General features: G+C 41.9%; 1 protein-coding gene and 1 long non-coding RNA gene across 24 annotated transcripts in view; one reads left to right on the top strand and one right to left on the bottom strand.

The window, feature by feature from the left end:
- LDLRAD4 (low density lipoprotein receptor class A domain containing 4) overlaps nucleotides 1-18,244 on the bottom strand; it is a 440,311-nt gene that overhangs the window by 28,674 nt on the left and 393,393 nt on the right. Inside the window, exon 1 of one of the 23 annotated variants that reach the window (XM_019814958.3) lies at nucleotides 8,378-8,923. The exons of 20 other annotated variants lie outside the window; for them this stretch is intronic. Coding sequence is in view for 2 of the 3 variants with exons in the window: in XM_003994997.6 (XP_003995046.1) it covers nucleotides 7,672-7,741 (70 nt within the window). In the remaining variant the exon portion in view is untranslated. Of the gene's footprint in view, nucleotides 1-7,671; nucleotides 7,820-8,377; nucleotides 8,924-18,244 lie in introns of those variants that run through there. 2 more of the 23 variants (XM_003994997.6, XM_003994996.6) reach the window with 2 other exon arrangements.
- On the top strand, nucleotides 5,320-11,948 carry LOC109493310. Its single transcript, XR_006587899.1, has 3 exons — nucleotides 5,320-5,861; nucleotides 10,618-10,680; nucleotides 11,639-11,948. It is a non-coding gene; the product is annotated as an uncharacterized LOC109493310 (long non-coding RNA).

Here is an 18,244-nt window from a genome sequence, read left to right on the forward strand (position 1 = left end):
TGGGCAGTGAAAGGGTGGATCTCATGGGCATGGCTGACAGAGAAGCCTGGCTGTCGGTGAGACCCAGGTGCTGCGCTCTCCACCTCACCCCCACCTTGCATTGCTGTCATTGTTCTGGACACACCCCAAGGCCTAATGGCTGATCATCAGGTTAAATCATGCCCTGAAATTGACAAATGTTTTCTTTTCTCAAAAAAGCTTCATTGCTTTATGGACATGGAAAAATAGGAAAAGTGATGATTACAGTGAGGGGTCCTGTACAAAGTCTTCATGGGTTAATTCTTCACCTGAAGGACGTCTTTCTAGGTTATGTTTTCCTGAATATAGAAAGCTATGTAGATAACCATCTGTAGCAATGCAATCAAATTATATTTTCCATAATTCTATGGGCACTTGGGGTGTATCTATGATTTTTAAAAGGATTTTTATTATAAAAATAATGAAGACTTATTTAAACAATTTAAATTATTTAAACAATACAGAAGGAAATAGTGTACAATGTAACAGTCCTTTGTAGGCCTGCAGGATTCCCTGACCCCACTGAACCCCATGCCATTCTGGGGTTCACACAGTTCACCCATTGTGTATATCTGTGCATTTGCTTAATAAATAAGGGCTTTCTTCTTTTAATGAGTGGAATCATTGTACAAATACATTGCTGGCTTTTTTCCACCCAATGTATCACGGCATTTTAAAACAAGAATATATAAAAACCAACCTCATTCTTTATGGTGGCTATCTATTCCAGAACACTGATATACAGGAATTTATATTTTCCAAGTGATAGATATTTAGGTGTTCCCCCCCCCCTTTTTTTCTATTGTGACCAAAAGATTGTGCATATGTGCATATGTATGTGCATATGTATGTATGTATGTAATGTGAGTGTTGACCCACATTTTAAGTATCCCTACAGGAAAGATTCCTAAAACTGAAATTTCTGGGTCAAGGACATATCCTTTTAAGTGCTGATAGCTACTGAGACCCTGCCTTATGAAAAGGCTCTTGCCCCACATGCCCATCAACACTGAATACTCACTCTTCTCATCTGCACGAATCTGATGGACAAAAACATATATCTTGTTTTAATCTGTTTTACTAGTAATTTTAGGTCTTTCCCTGATTGGCAATTTCTTTTTCATAATCATGTTAGTTCATATCAGTTTATTTGTAACTTTCTTGTTTACTGGTAAGCAGTCTTTACATATTATGACTACAAATCTTTGTTACATGTGCTGCAAGTATTTTCTCCTAGTCTGTCACTAACTTTGCTGTGAGCTTCTGTATAAAAGATATAAATTTTTATGTCATGAAATACTTTTTCTTTTATGGCTTCCAAGCTTCCTGTTTGATTAAGAAGGTCTTCTCCAGTATTCTAAAAATATTTTTTCTAAGATTTTTATAGATTGCATTTTTATGTTTAGATGTGTGTTCGCTCTAGACTTGATTTCTTTTGGTCTGAGACAGCACATGGAACATTTTATATCTTCTGAAGGACATGGATCTTCTGATCTAACAGCACATTAAAGAGTTCATCATAAGCATGAATAAGAAAGATCTTAGTTGTGGAAAGTGTATGGAATCTTTCTTTTAAAGGGGACTACTGCTCTAAGGTTGTTGTTTCATCAGCTTTCTTGTCAACATGCTATGTATAGTGGGCCCTCCCCTGGCCCTGCTAAGGTGCCAACAGCTGGAAAGCACCGCCCCCCCCCCCCCCCCCGCCCCACCAAATGTCCAAACTTGCTGCACTTCCTCCCACGCTCCTGCTTTGCTTAATACCAACAGTTCTCCAGTGCTTTCATCTCAGGACCCCTCTACACTCTTAAAAGCTACTGGTTACACCCCAAAGAGCTTTATTTGCATGGATGACATCTATTGATGTTTGCCATATTTACATTCAATACTGAAAATTTTAAATATTTATTTATTAAAAAAGAAACATTATATATTAAAATATATAACAACTATATATGCTATTTTCAAGACAAATTTATTGATAAGGGTGGCATTTCTTTACACTTCTGCACATCTCTTATATGACTTTTTCAAATTTCTTTTAATGTTTATTTATTTTAGAGAGAAGGAGAGAGAGAGAGAGAAAGAGAGAGAGTGAGCGAGTAAGCACAAGCACAAGCACAAGCTGGGGAGAGGCAGAGAGAAAGAGGGAGACACAGAATCTGAAGCAGGCTCCAGGCTCTGGGCTATTAGCACAGAGCCTGATGTGGGGCTCGAACCCATGAACCGTGGGATCATGACCTGAGCTGAAGTTGGACACTTAACCGACTAAGCCACTTAGACTCCCCTCTTATATGTCTTAATAGAAGATAGCTGGATTCTTCTCCCTGCTTCACCTTCAATCTGTTGGGATATGTTGGTTCTGGTTGAGGTATATGAAGGAGATGTGGTCTTACTGACCACTGGGGACTCAGGGATCCCCAGAGATTCTTGAGCCACATGTGGAGAACTGGTGGTCTAGACTGATTTGACAGCAGGCACTCTAGTATAAACACTAACAGCCTGGATTTCTTGGAGATACTCCTGATGCTAGGATTTGAGATGTGGTCAGAACAGCTCCTGGGCCACTCTCCTGAGTTTTCACGCACAAGTACAGCCACAGCAGGTGCATCTATGGAGCAAAGTACACACAGAGACCCTAGGGGTTCACAGGCATCTGAATAATGCAGAACTCACCTGGGGCAAGAGCACAGGCTGGCACACCCTGGGTGCCACTCACTAAGGCAAGCAGCCCAGCAGTGTAGCCCAGTGGCCAATCTGGGTGACAGAAGCCCAATCAGAGCCTCAGCTACTACAGCACCTGGGCCAGCATGAGAGGCAGCTCTTCCTGCAGAGACTGGCCCAGGTCCCAAAGGCCACCATCCTAACAACCAAGTACTAATCAGACACAGGAGCAATAGTAAGCACAGCAGCAGCGATTTGGCCCTGCTTGCAGTCCAGGGTCACCTGTCATGTGTCTTGAAACCCTGAAGTCAGAGAGGCATGTGGAGCTCCTGGGGATGGAGCCTCAGCAGAGTGGCACAGCCCCAGTCAAATGTGCAGCTGACCTTCACTTTGAACTCTGGGAAAAATGCATCAATGAAAAAAGACTGCTTTCTCAAACACTAACAACTAGAAAGTATAAGGGGCTAAAAGGGTCCAGAGAATTCTCAGAATGAAAATTAGAGTGAACAGAGAGAGTATCCTTGAGGACAAGTATGATGATGACATCCAGATTCCAGAGATCTCTGCTACTGATAACTTCTCCCTTCAAGACTCCCCCTTCGGGCTCACAAGGGGGTATGTGAGCACCTTTGCCTGATACTTGTCTTCCCACACCCTCTTCTACTTTAAACAGGAAAAATTCTACTAAAAATGCATCATAAAAGGCAAATTAAGTAAAGACCACACCACTATAGGATATCACAGCTTGGATGGTAGATGGGAAACCCAGTCCCCCTCCTCTCTCTGCATACATTGTGTAATAACAGTGATAGGTGATTCCTGTCTCTTCTTTTGCCACTCCTGAACCCTTCACTCCTGCATGGAGATTGCTCAGAGGCAGCTGGGCCCGCACAGTATTTTGCAGTACCTGGATGTGGCTCTGTTGCCAAGGGCCTGATATTACACCTTCTCAAGAAAATAACTCACAGGACAAGTAAAAGAAGCTTTATATTAACAAAATAAAACAAAACAAAACCTCTCACTTCTGAATGCAAGTATCGGGTGAAATTCAGCACACCTGTTCTTCAAGGTGTCCATTTTTAAGACATCTGCACTCCAGATCTCAACCACAGACCTTTTTGGGACTTCTGGGGACCTTACCCAGCAATTTCCTGTACTGCACAGTCAGGGCTCAGGCAGGCTGAGCACTCTTCACTTCCTGCTGAAACCACCATCCCTTCAAGGTAGCAGTTCCTGGCCACGTGTTTTCCCACACATGCATGCGCACATACACACGTGCACACACACACCCTCCTGCCTTACACATCACTGATTCCTCCTCAACGTGCTCCAAGCTTGGGAGACCCAGGGTGCAAAGGGTATAGATACAGAACAGCAGAAGGTATGGTGAGGCCTACTACCCACCCCATAAGAGACAATTTAAACAGGCCCTGAGAGGCATATTCTTCAGACAGATGCATGCACATTACTGCTTTCTGAATCAAGGTGGCATCCAGCCCTGTGCCTAGGAACAACAGTCTGTGCATAGAAGTGAGGCAGATGCCAGCTGAGACCTTATACTACACTGGGGCCTTGCTGCCTCACCTCCCTCACCCTGGTCTGCCCACATCTGGCCTTACAAGATGTTGTCTGTTTTCTTGTGGTGGGGGAGAGGCAATGTACATTGGCACACAGAACTTGGGGTACAAAGAAAGGAAAAATGCTTGTGATTTTGGTTTTGGGAATGGGGTGGGAAGGAGAGGCTAAGGAGAGAATGAATTCTGGAAGAACTATTAAAAACAGAAAGATTAAAAAAAAAACTATAGAAATAGTAGAGTCCTGAGAAAATAATAGGATACTTTAGGGTTTCTAAAATTTCATGTGCCCAATACGGACTCTGAACACAGCCCACTTGGTCAGTTTTTCTTGATTCCAATAGATACTGACATCAACAGAGCAATGCCAAAAGCAATACATGCAAGGAAAGAATTTTAGGCCAAAGTCAAATTTTTACACTCCCCCCTCCTTTCATGGGGGTTCTAGTCCATAAGGTTATAATGGATGAGTCATTGCAATCCAAACACAAGAAATGTTATAATACATTCAGCCTACAACTTACAGGAAGGCATCATAGCACCTTACTTTATTACTATAACAGCGACAGTGATGATGGTGATGATTACATCTCTCTACTTTTATAGAACTATCCCTAAGAAACTCCAAGCTCTGCAGTGGAGAATTATAGGAACAGAGAAAATTGTGTGAGGCCTGTGGGTCTATTCTCTGGTTCAATGAGGAGCTGAACTGACTCATACTAGAAGCATGAGCGTCTGTACTATTTTTAAAGAACTCTGGGAAAGCGTGGTTCTACCACCTTAGGTTCCTAATATAACACTTATTTCTATTTGTGGGATGGCTAACACCATCTTCCATGTAGTCTTTCCTTGATTAATATATCAACTTCACAGAAGTCCTATTTTCTAAATGTTTAAAGCTCCAGATGTGTGATTTATGCCTTACAGACCCTATAAATGGGGGGTTGGGGGCAAAGTCTGTGCCTCTCATCAACCCCCTCCTTTCACCCCACTAAGGAAATACCTTGGGTGCCATGCAGAATATTGTGACATCACTGTAAGGGCTGAATGCTTTCCACAAATCCCTGCACGCCACCACAAATGGCTCCTCTGCCACCTAACCAATGGCAGCACTCCACTTCGTTCCCCCAAGTGCTACAATCTATTGGCAGCACTGAGACCCTGGCTAGCTGCCACAGAGACTTAGTCCGGGCAGCCCCTCTCTCCCAGTGAGCTTTCCTAGGTCCCCACCATGGCTCAGGCACAGCGACCAAGTATCTGCTTTTCCGGGGCAGAGTGGGTGTGGTGAGATGACAGCCCCGGTGGGGGGTGCCTTGCTCTTTATTTATGGCTCTGTGACACTTTTAAAGTGCTGAATGTTCCTAAAGGCTGGTAAATTCTTTCCCCAATCCTACAGAGACAGGGACGTGGGGGCAGGAAGACAGGTGGGGGCAGGAATTGGAATCTACATGGACCATAATTGCCTCAAGTTTGTGAACTGTTAGTTTAAAAATACTCTTGGAGACTTTAATGGCTGAATGAAAATTCACACTCATTAAACACCATGGTCGAAGGGGGGGATATTCAGCCTGTGTTATATGAATAACTTCACAGCTTGAAGTTCAGAAGGTAAAACAGTAAGAGCTATAATCGTAATGATTATTATCTTATATATTTTGAATTTTCTTTTCCCTGGTGGGTTGGCTACTCCAGTCTACCTCGTAACAAGTAGAACAAAAGAAAGGGAGAAGAACAACCCCATAGAAATACCCCAAATTGGTGTCTGTCACCCCCCCCCCCAGCTTTATCTTCCTTAAGAAGCTCTTTCCTAACCACTTGATGACAGGCTTACTACCCTTGGGGGGCTCCCTAGCATGCAGCTGCACTCTGTCATAGCACTTATCACTTATAGAGCCCATTTTCTGGAGTAAGCTCTGAGATAGTATCTTGATCTTTTCTAGTATCTTCAGTAGGTAGCACATCACATGACTGGCACAAAGTCAGTGTTCACTTTAGATAAAATGCTAAAGAAATCCCTGGAAGGAAAGGTCCCAATTGGCTAATCTGCTTTTAACAATGTCTAGCACAGAATTCCACCAAACACTAATGACTTCAGTGATGAAGTTTTACCAAAGGTTTTCATATCTCATAAAAATTATCCAATTATTACGATTCTAGGCAGTGTAAACAGTCACTGGAAAAAGAACCTCATGGTTGCTATAAGTTCCCTGTTTACAGAATCCTATTTATATTAATATATTTACATAAAATGTTTTGCAGGATATAAATGTAGGAAATGATACCCATGTTCTGTAGGAGGAGAGGTGAAAGCACAGTGTAGTCAAATGGCATGGGGAGCTCTGAGGGCAAGGTGTGGCCCACATCTGCCTGACTCTAGCCCGCGGCCAGGTGCCTTTGATGACACTGGCAGGCAAGTATCAGTGAGCAATCATTAGACTGACTACCAAATCCCTAGAATGCAGACACTGCGAGTCCATCCAGCTGCTAGAATAACATCTTTTTAATCCACTAAGGTCGGTCCAAGCATTCATCCAATACAACTTTTCATCATGCATTTTAGAATCTAGAGTCTCACGATCTCTTCAGAAAGAAATCTAGCTAACTATGTTCCAATCAAAGATGATTGACAGGATTTTCTGAAAACATAGCAGAGGAGTAAGAGCAATTACAAACCTTTTAGAAGTCTATCCCTCTGCTATGTTATAAATGGAAAAAAATACATACATAAACCCATAATTCTCTCTATAGGATTCATTTAAAATCCACCCCCACCCCACCGCCACATTATTAATTTAGGAAAATGTATCAGAAAAAATATACAGCTGCACAAGTAACCATTTCTTCACATTTTACAGCAGTGACTCCTGAATGCTCCCTAGCTAGTAGTCTGTCTGTCTCTCACAGTCTCCCTCTCAGAGTCACAGTTTGCTTTCCTAAGGTCTACTGTTAGTAGACTGGTGACCCGAGAAACAACCCAGTAAACCACCCACATCTTGAGAAATACATCTTTTCTGTCAAATGCTGTTTTCAATGACTCAGGGTGAAAAAAAGTACCCATGAGTCTAGTGATAAGTAATAGCATTTCTGGGGGTGGGGTGGGGGGGAGTTAGTCTCATGTACAGAACATTTTAAAAAATAAAACTCCAAAGCAACAAACCTGTGTATTTATGTATAGCATCTCCAACAGGAACAAACTGATCACAGAAGAGAAAGAAGATGAAAAAGCCTAAAATACATCTTCCTACAGAGTCAAGCCCTGAAGCGTTCTCAGAGCTGATAGACCCTTCTTAAGGAAATACAAACTTCTTGAGAAAGAGTTTCTACTCTTCTAAACTCTGTCCTCAGACCAAACTTCAGGAACAACCACCACAAACCCCAGAGAGCAGGCATCATCCACAGCTGGCCTCTGAAAGTGTACCTTTTTTCAAGAACAGGTCTTTAAACGGGGCCTCCTTCAGTGTGCTGTTGTTCAGGTGGTCACTGGACATACTCGAGTCCTCTGCCAGGGGGAGTCCAACCGTGACGCAGTCCCCCCCTCCCCGCCCCCAGTTCAAAGCATCCCTTCAGCTTCAGGCAATCTCCTCTTTAGGCAGCTCAGAGCTGCAGTTATAGCCAGCGTGGGGTGTGTGTGTGTGTGTGTGTGTGTGTGTGCGTGTGTGCGCGCTTCTGTCTGTCTCTCTCTCTCTACTGTATCAGCAGGGCCCAGCCCAGGTGCTAGACTCAAATGCTGTGGCTCCGACCGCAGACTGTGGCTATCAATTATCAACTGCCATCCACAGAAATCAGAAGCTCTGTGGTAGGAAGCCGGTGGTGTCACAGAGCAGATAACAAGTCCAGGGTCTCAAATCCTGAGAGCAGCTGAACACCCAGTGTTGTATTCAGCAACATACAGCAATGATTAGTCTGCATTTCTCATGTTTGGCCTCACATGGGACATGTTACACATACGGACGAGCGGAATGCAGCTAAACGGATCATCTTGTTCCACTGCATTCAATAATCTTTTTAACAGGCAAATATCAAACCAGACAAAGCAGAAAGGGGGAGATCTACAAATCTCAACACAATATTTCTTCCTCTCAGCTAGAAGCTTTCAAGGTTGAAGAAATGGAGAGAGAGCTTACCGAGGCAGCGCGTGCAAACAGGCACGGACTCTTAGCCACTCACGCTTCTCTGCTCTGGATCCGGCTTTAAGAGCACGTCCTGGCTTGAAGTGCCCACAGCGTCCCTCATGCCAGGAGCTAGGCTGCAGGCCATCCTTGGGGTCCCCCTCTCCCCAGAGTCTCTCTCTAACTGATGGGAGCAGTCCGCATGGCTCTTGCAGCTAAGCTGTGCACTAGCAACTGGCAAAGTCATAACCACAGCAGGAAACACTCAGTGTCTCCCCCTCCCACTCTCGCTTCCCTGTCAGCCCTTCACTTCTCTCCCCTCTATTTCTCAATGCATGGTAGCAAAAATATACCGCAGAGAATGCTGTAAAGTCAGGACTCTCATTCTTAACTACTAGGCAGTTTGAGTTTACAACGTTCAGAAATTAAAGAGTCCAAATGGTAAAGCAGAGACATCTCTCAGGAGGGAGCTTTTTCCTGGTTCATTTTGTGCAAGCACGGTCTCTGTCTCCCCTGAGGTCTACATGGTTTTTCATATGTGCGTTAAGGCATCTCTGGTGCATTCTGATGCCCTGGGGCTGTGTGAAGAGACTTAAAGGAAGGCTGTGTGTCTGCTCTAGCACTTTTCATAAAAAATCAGTGTGGCCACAGTGAAAAGGGCAGAGTGCCATAGTAATACTGCAAATAACCCCAGCCACAAGCACTGCTCTGCGCCCAGAATAGCCTTTGTTTTTCCTTATTTAGGATAAATAGCAATGACATGTGGGCCATAACAATAGTTTTGGCTGTAGGAGGAGTTGTCAAAGCAAAACTAAACGCTGTTGGTTACTACCAGCATTAGAAACGAAGACAGTTACGTCAGCAGCCTGTCCCTGCTGTCGGCCCCAGCATGTCACCTGGGGCTAACAGCAGTGTTCTGGGCTTGATGTCACCACCACGTTCTCAGGTTGACCAGAAGACACCACTATTTCATGTTTTAATTACTGGTGGTGGAGGCAGGAAAGGAACAAAAGAACCATCAAGAAGATTTTCAGAGATTTCATGTGGATAAAAGAAATGGGAATTTCAGCAGGAAAATTAACAGTTGCGTACATTTGCATGTGCCAATCAAGACAGCCTGATTTTTCTCGAGCAATTTCCAAATTTAAAACATAACTCTCCTTTCTTGTTCTGCTTTTCCCTAATTTCTTTTCAGAGTCACGTGGCTGGGTGAATGAAGAGGGTGAAGCTCAGGAAACTGGGCTGGGGTGTGGTCACCAGGGCAGGGGACCCTCCTCAGAGAAGAGTCAGCATCAAGCTTCAGACACTATGGCTTCAGACTGGCTCTGCTGGTCTTTGACATTCCCTTGTCACTACAACCTCAGGTCCTTGCCATCTGGGGATGGCACTTTCTAGTCAGTTCGGTACGAGTGACAAGATCACTCAAAATCAAGTCCTTAAAAGGGAATACTCATAAGATTGCATATGACTGTCATGCAAGTCTGTTTTTGAAAATCAAGGAGTTAGTCAATATTATGAAAATATTAGTCAATGTTAAAAAAGTTGGCTCTGTCGTTTGTTAATGGATATACCTGCATTTTGAAAAGACTGTGAATAGTCCACTTTGGAGTTTAACATTATTTGAGATGCGTATTTCATGTATCAAAAAAAAAAAAACAACAAAAAAACGCAGAACCCAGCATATTTTTCACCTTTAATGGCTGTATTGTATTCCACTCAGCCTTAACACACTTTGTTTGGCTGGCTTCCTTATCACTGGGCATTTGAGCCATGGGAGTCAATCTTAATTAAGCTCCTTGTTCATTCTGTTCAATTGTTCCCAATGTTTAATCTATTTAAAAATCACTTTAAAAGCTTTTGACTTTATGGATGAGTTTGTTTTCAAAACAGTGCCCAAACCGCACAGCAGGCACACTGCTGGCTGAGGTGGGTGTTTACCAGAGTCGCTCTGGGCTGTGTTTGACGTGTGCTGGCCATGCTGCCTGATTAACACCAGCGTGTCACCACCCGTCAGCATGCACTACAGGGTTGTCAAGGCTAAATCACCAGGTGGTGGTCTTGATTTTGTTCTATTTTCTTTTAAGCACTGGCCTGGGAGGGTGCTTCAGGAAGAAAACACAGAGGTCAGACCAGGGGTTCCCAGAAGCCAGGGGTTTATGTCCTGATAAACACCTAATTCTAGCTGATGGGATGTGGATCGCTGTGCTGGGGCCTTTTAACTGATGAGTGCCAATATTTCTCTTCCCTTAATTCAGAGAAAATGGCAGTACACACAGCAGAAGGGTGTGGGAAGAGACTAGTCTGCTGAATAAAAACACGTAAGTAGGAAAGTGTAAAAGCCATTTGCATTCAAGAATTCTTTCTTCCCTCCTGGTCTTTAAATATGGATCTCTAAAATGAGTACTCTGATGGGCTAACTGCTTTTACTAGCAGTTAAAAAAAAAAATGTCCCAAAGCTGTATGTGGTTTCCCTGAGTACAGCAGAGACCTTGGAAGGGTTGCCTAAGATAGACATTTTCACAGGGTCTGTTGACAGCAACAAGGACTTGAAGAGCTGTTGTCTCCATAAGCCCACTCTATCAACATCTTCAGGTTTCCTCTATAAAGATCTTCATTTCATTAATTCATCTGACAAATATTTACTAAGTGATTACAGACCCTAGGAGGAAATATACTGGACCTTCAATGCAATCTGACAGACAAGCATTTACTGTAGGGTTGAACTTGTCTTAGGTGCTATGTGTATGTAGGTAGTTACTTATTTAAGAAATTGAACAACCAAGCTCTAAGGACTGGCTTCCAGCCAGGTCTGAATGTGACAAGCTGAAGCGACTAGGAGCATCTGCGACCTCAATGGCCAAAAGAAGCAGCACAGGGCAGGGGTTTTAGCTCAGGGGCTACTAGGGGGTCATTAGCTTCACAAAATACCTCTAGGTGGTAAAGGGGTGCTCTGCTATACCAGAATCTTTCTCTATCACATATAACCTGGGTTAGCATCTTGCCTGGTCCAATCCTTGCATTTAATCACCATGGGCTTCTTGGTAATGCCCTGCTGTCTCTCGTCACCATATTCCCACCCTCAAAGGGTATCCCACTCACAACAGAAATTTTCACAGATAAATATCATTTGGAGAGTTAGGAATATTTTATAATGATTATATAGCAGAAAATTAGCATTTATAAACATTTCTAAAGATCTACTGTTATGTTCTGGGCACTTTCAGGCACCGTGTATCTTTTACATTCATGTCATGTTTTCTTATTCCCACTTTATAGGGGAAGAAGCTGAGGTTCAGAGAGGGTGAATACTTTGTCCAAGGTCAAATGGCTGCTAAGAGGCAAGCTGCAGGTCGGAACCCTGGGAAGCTTGACTCAGAAGCTCCTACCCACTCTATCCATCATTCTGCTTAATGGGCAGTGAACCTAGAATTATCCAAACTAAAGTCCCCTGAACTAACCAAAGTATGTCAAGCAGATCAATACTTGGATTTTTAAAGCCTGACTGCTTGATTCCTTTAAGGCACTAACTTGCAAATCCATGTTAAAGATTCTGTATCTCAATGTTGCCAGAGGCTCTTGGAACCATTTTATGTGTCTTGTATATCTGTTAATGTGACTCCTGTTAAGAATCAATGGTTCTGTCCATTACAAATTCCTATTCTTTGAGGTTTATGACTATGCTGTAAAATTCTGCTCTGAGGTGAAGTTTTCCACATAAAAATTAAGCCCTGGAATTTGGCCTTTAGAAAACAAAACAGTTCATTTTAAGTAAGTTTGCTACATTTAAAGTCATGAATGAGGATTTTAAAATAACGCTGACTCCTGTAGACTCAAAATATAGTAATAGTTTGATATTTGTGGACATTAGCCTATAGCATGGAATAATTTACTAATGTATTCTTAGTGCTTAAAAATTGCAACACATAGGTTTTTATGTAGAAATATGAATGCTCTGCATATGTTCCAACCACAGTGCTTGATACCCGCATCATCTGGTAGAAATGTCAGCAAATATAAAAATATGCAACATGATAATAGAGCTAGCAAGCTGACAAGGTGGATTAAAAGCTTATTAAATAAGTTAGTCTAAATTAAATAGCCTTAAAATAGCTTCCTAATATGCAACAATAGTCCCTATATTAAAAGACTTTGAAGTTTATCTATGCCACCATAATATTTTTTCTTCTAATGAAAAAAAGAATTATATATTATTTTGTGTTTATGGTGATATAGATTTTCATAATGGCTAAGCTACTCCCTACCAAGTAGGTTACATACCTTTGAAAATTGCAGTTACTCTTCCAAGCCCCAGGAAAAAAAAATAAGGAAGGCAATATAAAGTTTTCATGGTGGCTAACTTCTGGGACCAGTTAGACCCAAGTTTGGGATCCAGTCCTGCCATCTGACCATGTCAGCTTGAGCTAAGCCCCTGTTTCCTCATCTGTAAAGTGAGGCCAAGAATACCTGTATCATAGGGTAGAAGGCGGACAGAATAAGAAGACATATCTAAACCCTTACCCCCAAATTCATCCAAGGAACAGCAGCATCAGCATCACCTGGGAGCTGGTTACAAGTACAGCATCTTGGATCCTGCCTTGGACTTTACTGAACCAGAGTCTGCATTTGAACCATATCCCTAGGTGCTTCATCTGCACATCAAAGTTTCTTCTGAAACTTTGGTCAAATTCAAACTCCTCATTCAGATTAAATGAGCAAACAGGGGCTTGAAGAATATATAACTTGTGCACACCACACAAAGGAAATGAGAGTAGAACCTAGGTCTCCCGTTTAGAGCCCAAGCGATTGCTACTCAACAATGATTTTAAACAATGGTACTCAACATGCATGGATTTGTATGCACATCTGTGTAAAATCATGATGCTGCCCTCCTGGGCTAAAGGCAAGGCCCAGCACCACAGGGCAGGTGTTTGCTGCTGTCTTCCCCACTGTACTAATAGGCTGTTACTGATCCACCCACACCTCTTAGAAAAAAGCAGGAGAGGTGGACTGTGTTGTCAGAGCTCACAATAATGGTGAAGCCAACTAGCTTATGGTAAGAGTCTCTGGTGTTGGAATACAATTTCTAGGATATTTGGCATGCCTCATAAAAACTTCAGCAGTCCCAGAGGACTTCTGGATATATGTTAAGAAAGAATTGTAATTTTGCTTTCTGGGAAAACTCAAGTGCCATGAGCAGACTCTTCTTAAAGGCAGAATTATGAAGATGCTGTCAGTCCACTCCTATGAACTTGGCCTGACTCTCATGTCCTCCTGGGCCTCTCTGTTCCCTGAGAGAGCCAGATACCAGGAAAGTAGAGTCCTGGCACTTGGGTTCCAGAAACAGCTTTCCACTTCTTTTTTTTTTAGTGATTTTTTAAAAGTTTATTATTTTGAGAGAAGGGGGGGGGCAGAGAGAGCAAGCGAGCCTGAGTTGGGGAGGGGTACAGAGAGTGGGAGAGACAGAATCCCAAGCAAGCTCCACGTTGTCAGTGCAAAGCCTGACATAGGCCTTGAACCCAAGAAACAGTGAGATATGATCTGAGCCAAAATCAAGAGTCAGACACTTAACCACCTGAGCCACCTACGTACCCCACCGGCTTTCCACCTGTGTTGCATGCATTCTTTCAGCGGTCACCTGCTGACACCTCCCAAACTGTTTTTCTATCAACAAGACCTGTTCATGGTGCCTTCATAAAACTGCCACATCATCATCAAGGGGGGGTACCCATTAAAGGTGTGGTAGAAATGATCTACTCTAGCCTCTTCACATTTCAGGTAAAATATGCATATATTCTATATACAAACACACCAAATATTTTAAAATTTAAAATATTCAATATGGTTATTTAGAAAAATATTTAATTTTGCTTTTCAAATATATTTCTCAATTTTTTCCAAAAGCTAGAAGGCTGAATAACCTTCACAACGCATCTTATTTCTGAGAAGACCATAAAAAAAAAAGCTCAAGATGTTTACAACTCAGATCCTAGATACTACGATTCTACTCCCAGTTCTTAACCCCATAAAAACTTTAACTGCCCCTTGGAGATGGAAATACCACTTTCTTTAGCACTCTACTCCAGGCAAACATTGTGCATTCTTATACAGTATATGGCACAGTACATGGCATCTATACTTGCTGTGTGTCATTGCTAAATTACTGAACAATGTTATGATCATTATTCTTGACGATTCGAAGGCAGAAGTCCCTGTGCAATCACAAGCATTTCTTAGACAATCTGAATGTGGAGGTGAGGTGCACGCTGTCGTCTCTGGTGCTTCTCTTTGTCTTGCTTGTAAATTCTAGGATGTGTTTGGGTAGTTCTGAGACCTTTAGGTTCCTGGCTTTTGTGAAAGCATTAATTTATCCAAAGGTTGGGAAAAAGTCAAAGCACATTTCAGGGTTTTAGTTACTGTTTTAAAGCATATGCTAAGGCAAACACTAGAAAAATCACAGGCTAAAATCCAAGTTAATCCAAAATCACATCAGATCTATATAACTATACTCAGTTCTCATCCTTGGCACTTTAAGACAAGCCTAGCACACATATGCTTTAAAAACAAGAACCACTGCTCTCTGGTATCAGATCAACTTTGAAAACATGAGGTCAATCCTCATTTCTGTCAGAGCAGAGCACTCATTATATACCAGTCACCATGAAGAGACAGGATACAAAGGAAGCCAGGAAATGTCCTGTCCATGACATCCCTAGTTCATCCTGAGCAAGAGCTAGTGAAGTACTGAGACTGGCAGAGTGCTCAGCAAGGAGCAGGTGAATGAAGGAATGAATGAATGAATGAACAAACAAACAAATGAGGGTCCTATAAAAGGAAGAGTTTTTTTTTTTTACTTTTTTTTTTTTCAACGTTTATTTATTTTTGGGACAGAGAGAGAGAGACAGAGCATGAATGGGGGAGGGGCAGAGAGAGAGGGAGACACAGAATTGGAAACAGGCTCCAGGCTCTGAGCCATCAGCCCAGAGCCTGACGCGGGGCTCGAACTCACGGACCACGAGATCGTGACCTGGCTGAAGTCGGACGCTTAACCGACTGCGCCACCCAGGCGCCCCAAGGAAGAGTTTTTAACCTAAGTAATAACAATAGTTACCACTTACATAGCACTTACTATGTGCCAGGAAGTATTCCAAAGTATTTTACTCATTTAATTAAGCCATTTAATCCTTACAGGTGCCATATGAAATGAGTACTGATTTTTATCCCAGTTTTACAGATGAGAGAACTGAGTCACAGAGAGGTCATGCCCAACATTGTGCCCAACGTCACACAGCTAAGTGGCAGTGCCAGGACTTAGATCAGAAAGTCTCACTCCAGAATCTACTCTTATCTATTAATCAGAACCCAAACTGTGACTGGTTCAAGGAACACTCCTCAGCCAAATCCTATTTTTTAGAAGGAACTTGATCAATAAGCCCCATTTAAATGATTCGAGGAATGAATTAATTCTCTGAGACCAAGGCTCTTGGAAGGGCTGACAGAACACAGAGACCATTTAACTCTACCATTTGAGAAGGAAGTCTTCACATCTCAAGGAAGACACTGTTGGAAGTAAACTTAATTGCACCCTTGGGTAATTATTCCTTTAGGTTAAACTAAACCAGTTCTCTGGTAAGTTAAGGCTATTGTCTTTTATCCCTTTCCTTTTCTTGGGCTCTGAAATGATGAAGTGGCTGGTTCTATACTGGTAGTATAAAAAGGTAAATAAAAATAAATGTAAGTATTGATAAAAATCAGAGTTTTCCAGGAAAAAAAGCATCCCATCCTTTTTTTTTTCTATCTCTAGTTTATTATGTCCATAACCCTTTCTCTTTAATTTAAAATGTCGTCTTCATTTAGAGATTCATATTGGAACCCATTCTAATACTGAAAATAGTAATGTGCCTGAAGGAATTGTTCAGCTTAATATCTTATTCATTTGTGAATTGAAAATTACTGAAACTAAAAGACAATTTTTAAGCCCACTATAATGTCAGTCAGATTTCTTTGTTTAAAATGAGGGATGTTGGGGCGCCTGGGTGGCTCAGTCAGTTGAGCGTCCGACTTCAGCTCAGGTCATGATCTCACAGCTCTTGAGTTTGAGCCCGGTGTTGGGCTCTGTGCTGATAGCTCGGAGCCTGGAGCCTGCTTCCGATCCTGTGTCTCCCTCTCTCTCTCTGACCCTAACCCACTCACATTCTGTCTCTGTCTCTCTCAAAAATAAATAAACATTAAAAAAAATTTTTTTTAAATGAGGGATCTTTCTCCAAAGGCAATGAAATCACCACAAGGAAATGGGCTTGAGGCCCCTGATTAGCTAGAGATAATGAAGATCAACTAGGCTTTGAGGACATCTTACCACCATGAAACAAACAGAAACCCAAATGGTCAGGAGAGTAGGCACTCAAGAGTGCCTTTTATGTGGATAAGGGGAAATGTGGTCCTGTTTTTATAAAAAGTGACCTTAACCAAATCTGTTATTCCCAATAATAAACACTCAAAATTAGTAAACCAATAGAATACAATAAAATAGAGTAGCAATAATAAAAATGTTTGGAATTTTCAAACAGGATGAATGGTTTTCTGGCAGAGACTCAATCTTGGTTATACAAATAAAACAGAATTTTTTTTTTAATTTAAAGGGCCAGAAATGGTAATATTGCAGATGCCTTTACAATTTTTTCCCTGTAATGTGCCTAACAGAAAAACTTTCCAAACTGTCTATTTACCATTTATTCCTCTTAAAGGCAGAAATCCTGGCCAAGGCTGGCTGCAGGGTACAATCTGGTCACACATACTCTTGTTGGGGAGTCTTAGTTCAAACAGATAAAATAGCATATAGAGAACCTTGATCAGATTTCAGATAAATGGCTCCTAACTCTTAGGCTGTAGGTTATCTCTGCTGTCATTCTGCCCTCAGAACACTTCAGCCTTAGCTCCTCCTGGTAGGGTCTAATGCTGGTCAGGAGACCAGTTTCTAGTGCTACCTCTACTGTTGCCTGAGACTGCCATTAGTAAGTCATATCAAGGCTCAGTCCTCAGATGTTCTCTCACTTCACTGCTGGAATCAAATTCCAGTGTTCTGCACACTTCAGTCCTTCAAGGCCCACCCTTAGCGTTCTTAAAATATCTGCATTTCACCTGTACTATAATTTACTTAATAGCAACTTTTAACTGGACTTTAATTCATTTGAAAAAATCTTAAGCTCTTCTAAGTAATAACACTTATGAAATCACTTGTATGATATTCTAGGGATTTTTTTGTGAAGTATATTATTAAAAATTTACAGTAAACATACATTTGAATAAAATCTTTTAATAGTATTTATAAAATATAAAGAAAAAGTTCTTACTATTGCCCATTTAAAAAGAAATGTTTTGGGACACCTGGGTAGCTCAGTGGGTTAAGCGTCTGACTTTGGCTAAGGTCATGATCTTGCTGTTTGTGAGTTCGAGCCCCGCATCGGGCTCTGTGCTGACAGCTGAAAGACTGCTGCCTGCTTCAGATTCTATGTCTCCCTCTCTCATGCTCATGCTCTGTTTCTCTCTGTCTCTCAACAATAAATAAACGTTAAAAAAAATTTTTTTTGAAAGAAATGTTTGTAGAGGTGCCTGAGTGGCTCAGTCAGTTAGGCATCCAACTTCAGCCCAGGTTATGATCCCACATTTCGTCGGTTCAAGCCCTGCATCAGACTCTGTGCTGACAGCTCGGAGCCTGGAGCCTGCTTTGGATTCTGTGTCTCCCTCTCTCTCTGCCCCTCCCCTGCTTGCGCTCTGTCTCTCTGTCTCCCAAAAATAAATAAATATTTTAAAAATTAAAAAATAAATAAAAAAATAAAAAATAAAAAAATGTTTGCCGTAAAATTTAGTTTTAGTCAATTACATAAG

Source organism: Felis catus, chromosome D3 (genome assembly GCF_018350175.1).
Source record: "Felis catus isolate Fca126 chromosome D3, F.catus_Fca126_mat1.0, whole genome shotgun sequence".
In the NCBI taxonomy this organism is placed as follows: domain Eukaryota; kingdom Metazoa; phylum Chordata; class Mammalia; order Carnivora; family Felidae; genus Felis; species Felis catus.